This window comes from Coenobita brevimanus, chromosome 38 (genome assembly GCF_032717465.1).
Source record: "Coenobita brevimanus isolate Jiangsu-jjx chromosome 38, ASM3271746v2, whole genome shotgun sequence".
NCBI classification, from domain to species: Eukaryota; Metazoa; Arthropoda; class Malacostraca; order Decapoda; family Coenobitidae; genus Coenobita; species Coenobita brevimanus.
Window position 1 is genome coordinate 47,225,843 of NC_136991.1, and position 6,000 is coordinate 47,231,842.

The 6,000-nt window shown below is 45.0% G+C and overlaps 1 protein-coding gene across 1 annotated transcript in view; it reads left to right on the plus strand.

Moving 5' to 3' along the window:
• Positions 1 to 6,000, plus strand: part of LOC145396451 (uncharacterized) — a 487,788-nt gene that overhangs the window by 407,297 nt on the left and 74,491 nt on the right. Inside the window, exons 4-7 of the mRNA XM_080269826.1 lie at positions 604 to 650; positions 696 to 768; positions 1,323 to 1,577; positions 4,415 to 4,566. Coding sequence (XP_080125952.1) covers positions 604 to 650; positions 696 to 768; positions 1,323 to 1,577; positions 4,415 to 4,566 — 527 coding nt within the window. The remainder of the gene's footprint in view (positions 1 to 603; positions 651 to 695; positions 769 to 1,322; positions 1,578 to 4,414; positions 4,567 to 6,000) is intronic.

Below are 6,000 nucleotides of genomic sequence, written 5' to 3' on the forward strand. Positions count from 1 at the left end.
AGCTTCACCGCGTAGTCATATCTTTGCTACCACGTGAAGGCGTCCATGGGCAACATAGTGAGGGGGTTAACATACACACAGGAGAAACTGGTGATGCACTGGTTAACTCCTCCAGTTTGCTAGTGGGAAAAACCGAGGTCGACAATCAGACCGGTCAGAATGTTAGACAGAGCTTGTTTCCCCCTTGCCTTCTTTACCCAGCAGCAAAATTGAGGACCTGGGTGTCAAAGCTACCGGTGGAGGTCGTATTTTTGGCGAGGCTTGGGTCTGAGAAAAATTTATAGCCTAGAGTATTTATTGGACCTAAATCTAAGCCTACTTCTTTTGTAAACACCCAAAATTCATGTCTTAAGTTCATATTAGTAAGAATAAGTTACTCAATAAATCTTCAGGTTGATATTAAACATTATTCTTGTTTTCAGAGCGAATTCTCAGTGTTCAGTGTAAATTAAATTCTCGTTTACAGACTATTTCTCTCTCTCTCTCTCTCTCTCTCTCTCTCTCTCTCTCTCTCTCTCTCTCTCTCTCTAAATTGCTGTCTCCCTATTCCATCTAAACCCAGATCACGTTTCCACACTAATAGCTCTCTCTTTCTCCCCACAGAGGTGCCCCAAAAGCTACAAGTGCACACCTTGATGAAGATGGAGGGGGCGACGGAGGAGGAGGGGGCGAAGGAGGAGGCGGTGATGATAGAGGGGGCCATGGTGGAGGGGGCGGCGTCTGTGCAGGAGGGGGAACCACTCTCGCTCTCATGCACGGCTACAGGGGGTGAGTGTGCGTGCGTTGGGGCGCGCTGTATGTATGTTTGTCCCTAGGTCTATGTTTTGCTTTTGCACCCTACTGCTCATACAGAAGCACTGACATACACACACACACACACACACACACACACACACACACACACACACACACACACACACACACACACACACACACACACACACACACACACACACACACACACACACACACACACACACACACACACACACACACATTCTCTCTCTCTCTCTCTCTTTCTCTCTCTCTCTCTCTCTATCCCTTGATATAACTACCAGTAAAAAAAATCATCATTCAGTCAGTCATTCTATCTATCACTCAGTCAGTCCGTCCGTCAATCAATTTCTCTGTGTATTTATCTGCCTTCTCACCCAGGTAATTTCCAGGTAACTAATTAAGCAATCCATCTCAATCAACAGGTGAACCACTACCAAACACACCCGAAATCTATCTATCTGTCTATATCTATATCTATGCATCTACCTACCTACCTTCTAATCAATCTATCAACCAGCTAATTAATCGTCCACCTTTATCCTCAGGTGAACCCCTACCCAATGTTACCTGGTGGCTTGGGTCATCCGTTATAGACGCTGATATGGACCCCCCTCCCCTGAAACCCACGCCCACGCCCACGCCCACTCCCACGCCCACAGGCCCTCCTACGCCCACGGTCACCAACGTTCTACACCTGCCCGCCCTCACGCCTGCTCACCTGGCCTCCAACCTCACCTGTACGGCAGCAAACACACCTGCCTTGCCTCCCCTGTCGGCGTCTATTATGCTGCTCGAGACAGGTGTGTGGAGAAAAATAGATAGATAGATAGGTACATACATAGATAGATGGAGAGAGAGAGAGAGAGAGAGAGAGTGTGTGTGTGTGTGTGTGTGTGTGTGTGTGTGTGTGTGTGTGTTTTAAAGAAAATTTAACCCCTTCTTTCTGGTGACGTCTTTATGGTCTTATTCTCCTGGTCGCATTTTAAGTGCCTTTGGAAAACTTCCTAACACCTCTACCTTAGCGATTTGTTCTGCATATTTCGCCTCAGTAGCCTCATTTACATTTTTGATACTAACTTTCTGGATATTAAAACTGTATAATTGAATGGCAAAAGAATATTCAAGTGCAGTGTATAAAAATAAATCCCAAAACATATATGCCACGAAACCAAAATAAATCGGTAGTAAAGATTTGTTTGCAAGCCTCTCATGTCGCCGCTGACACGAGCCTCAGTCGCCCTAACAGGTGTGGCATATCAAAACACTAATCAAGTTCAGGTGAGTACGATAAATATGCTAATTATATTGAGTGTTGACTACCTCTCCAAATATCCGGGTCATGTTTCAGAGGGACGAAATAAAATAGGGTTGCAGTTCTGATTCACTTAACCCCTTCATTACGAAAAACCTCAGCTTCCCCCACCCCCTCCCTATTCCCGAAAAGGGAGATGGTACTGCAGGAGGGGGACAACTCCAGCCTGCTGGTTCCACATCCAGATGAACCTGGGGCTACAACAACAACAACAACAACAACAACAACAGCCATTACTACTACCACTACTACTACGACTACTACTGCTACTACTACTGCCACCACGAGGGGCCTAACCTATGCTGAATGAAACTGTCTTGGACACAAGTTTGCTCAATGTTTCACCTCTTCCACTCGTTATGATTCTAAATTTGAAAATGTCATGGCACGTCTCTCTGCTGATGGGTAAACCACTGTGATAAGATGCATAGTAGTAGTAGTAGTAGTAGTAGTAGTAGTCACAACCCCCGGCTCATCTGGTTTTGAATCAAGTGAACTGAAGCCTGAAGTTGCCATCATCCTGTTGTCCACCATCGTTTGGGGGGGACGGGAAGGGAATGAGAGGACGATTGTATAACAGGACAGTAGATCTACCCTGCTATATCGATGCCACCGCGTGTAGGCGTCCCTCTCCACCACCGATATGATACGTGGCCAACATGCTCTAAATGTGAAACGCACACACATTTCAAAATCCCCTCTTATGTTACTGAAGCAAACTGTGTCGATATAAATGTGATGTAAACAGTGTACACGAAAAAATTAATATGCAATACACAAAATAAGTCGCTTAGGAATGACTGCTACGAAGCCTCCCATGTCAGTTAGAACGCTGATGGACAGCATTTTTAACCCTATTTCTGTTTCTATCCTGATTTCTTTCTCATTTCTAACCCCATTTCTAACGTTATTTCTGACCCCCATTTCTAACCTCATTTCTAACCCTATTTCTAACCCCATTTCTAACCCTGTATCTAATCCTATTTCTAACCCCATTTCTAACCCCATTTCTAACCCTATTTCTAACCCTATTTCTAACCCCATCTCTAACCCTATATCAAATCCCACTACTAACTCCATTTCTCATCAGTTTCAAACACCATTTCTAATCCTATATATTATGATCCTATTTCTGTCCTACTTTTATCCTATTTCTAACTTATTTCTAACCCTGTATCTAATCCTATTTCTAACTTTATCTCTAATCCCTTTTCTAACCTCATTTCTAACCCCATTCTTAATCCCATTTCTAACTCCATTTCTAACCCTATTTCTAATTTTCTAACCCTATTTCTAACCCTATATTTAACCCTATTTCTAACCTTCTAACCCCATTTTTAAACCTATTTCTAACCGTTTCTAACCCTAAACTGCTTGTAATCTAGGTTGGTAGCAGTAATATAACTCCAAAAGACGTCCTCTTATTGAAGGGGTTAAAAAATTATAGACAGGATCAAAGATAGTTAACGGCCATCTTCCACTTCCGGGTTGATTTCTCGTGTGTTGCGGGGACGGCCTAGTCAGTGTTACAGTTATTCAGTCTCTAATCCCACTGCCACACCCACGCCCACACCAGCAGAATGAGCCGTCCCTCCAATCCACAATATTCCCCCAGTTCAGTGTCTAGTGGAGCGCTATTTAAGGAACACCCTGACTACTACTCAAAATGGATCATAAAGTTAAATAATTCCCCTGATTATTATGCTCACCAGGACCTGATTCAATTAACAAGCCAATTAATAAAAGGTATGTTGTATTTCTGGGTGAAGTGTGGACAGTTTTTCGTCACGCCTGATTCCTGCGTCACTTCTCTATTTCATTTCTTACATTTTATAGTCACCCATTCATTTCGTGTCTACAACCTCCCTTTTTTTGTCTTTTCCCCTCATTCTCTCCCTCTCCCTTCTTTTATCTCTCTTCAATCTCTTCCCTTTCTCTGATATTTTCCCCTTGTGTTTCAGTCTGTGTTGATATCCTTGTCTCTTCCCTCTTCCTCCCACTTTTTCATCCTTCCCTCCATTCTTCTCTTTTCTTTCCCCCCACCATCCAGCTCCCTATCATTTCTGCCTTCTCCTCTCACCTCTGATCCTCTCCCTGTTACCTCTACCCTTTCCTCTCTCTTCGCCTTTCATTTTCTCTCCCATTCTTCCTCTTTACGTTCCTCCTCTCTACCCTCTCCCTCTCACCTCTTTCCTATATCGTCACCTTTCATTTTCTTCCCCATTCTTCATCTTTACGTTCCTCCTCTCTACCCTCTCCTTCTCACCTCTCCACCCCCTCCCCCCATTCTCTCCCCCTCTCACTCACTCCCTTTCTCTCCCCCAGAACAAGAGCTGGAGGTGATGCTGGTGTCGCCCCCTCGTAAAGTGTCAGGGGGACGTTTGTACAACCTGACATGCCAGGCGAGGGGGTCGCTGCCCCCTCCCATACTAACATGGTGGCTCAGAGGAAAGAGGCTCACCCAACACGTCATTACGGTGAGTCGATGCTGTGTGTGTGTGTGTGTGTGTGTGTGTGTGTGTGTGTGTGTGTGTGTGTGTGTGTGCGTATTTGGTAGAAGGTGGATATATTTGGGTGTGAGTTGGTGTACTTAGGGGATCATGAGTATACTTCGGTGAGTATATTTTGGTGAGTATGGGTGTATTTAGGTGTGTGTGTGTGTGTGTGTGTGTGTGTGTGTGTGTGTATCAGGGTAAGTGTACGTTTATTTTGGTGGGTATAGGTGTATCTGAGTGAGTATGGGTATAGAGTGTGGGTGTATTTAGATGAGTATGGGTGTGTGTAGATGAATGTGGGTGTATTTGGTTGAGCATGCTTGTATTTGGGTGTGAGTGTGTATGGACGTGTGTGGGTGTATATTTGAGTGTGTGGACGTCATTGGGTCTGTGCGCGTGTATTTGCGTGAGTAAGGGCCTCTTTGGGTAAGGGTGTATTTAGGCGTGTATGGATAGGTGGGTATTTGGGTGAGCATGGTTGTATTTTGGTGTGTGAGGGATGTATTTTGGAGTAAGGGGGGAGTATTATGCCGTGTGGGGGTGTATTTGGGAGTCTGTGGTGTGTTTGTGTGGGGAGGGAGGGATGGTGGGGGGTTTGTGGGGAGTGGGGGTGGGGGTCGTGGGTGGGTGGGTGGATGGGTGTAGTTTGTTGCGTCTGGGTGGAATTTGGCATCAACATAGAAATTTCCAAAAATATTATTGCACGACAGTATTGTGATCCCCAATTTATAACGTAAGGAATTATTGCTTTCATTACCCGTATATTGGAAGGACACAAGTCAAGAGTGAGGGAAATAGAAATCTGTTACCTGAGGGGAGCCTGGGAAGCTGTAGGAAGAGACAAAGACAAACGAGGACTTTTAAGTTGCGTTGTGATGTGGATGTGGCGGAAAGTGTTAGAAGTTCCCCATGATGGTTTGGTCATGTGTAGAGAATGGACAATGAGTGACTGATTAGGAGAGTGTATGTGGGTAAGGTGGAAAGGGGAAAGGGGGAAGAGGAGTCCTTGAATGTGGTGGAGGGATGGGGTGGGGAGGTATACGAATGAGTGTGGTTTGAGATGAAGGAAGAACAGAAAGTGAGTTGGGGGAGGGATGGGAATGATGATGATAAAAAGAGAGGGAGAAGGAGAGGATGATTGATTGTTTAAGGGAGGAGACAGAGAGAGAGAGAGAGAGAGAGAGACAGAGACAGACAGACAGACAGACAGACAGACAAGGGAAGGTGGACGAATATAGCTCCGTTGGTGAATGAACAGGAAATGAAAGAGCGATGACAGAGGTTTCCATTGGGCTATTTCAAGACACAGGTATAGGCGGGGCAGGTAAAAATAGACAGAGGTGTGTTGAGGCCACAGAAATAGATCTCATTATTGTGGGTTTATCTGATGGAACTGGCCCAATTTCACAGTTTGGT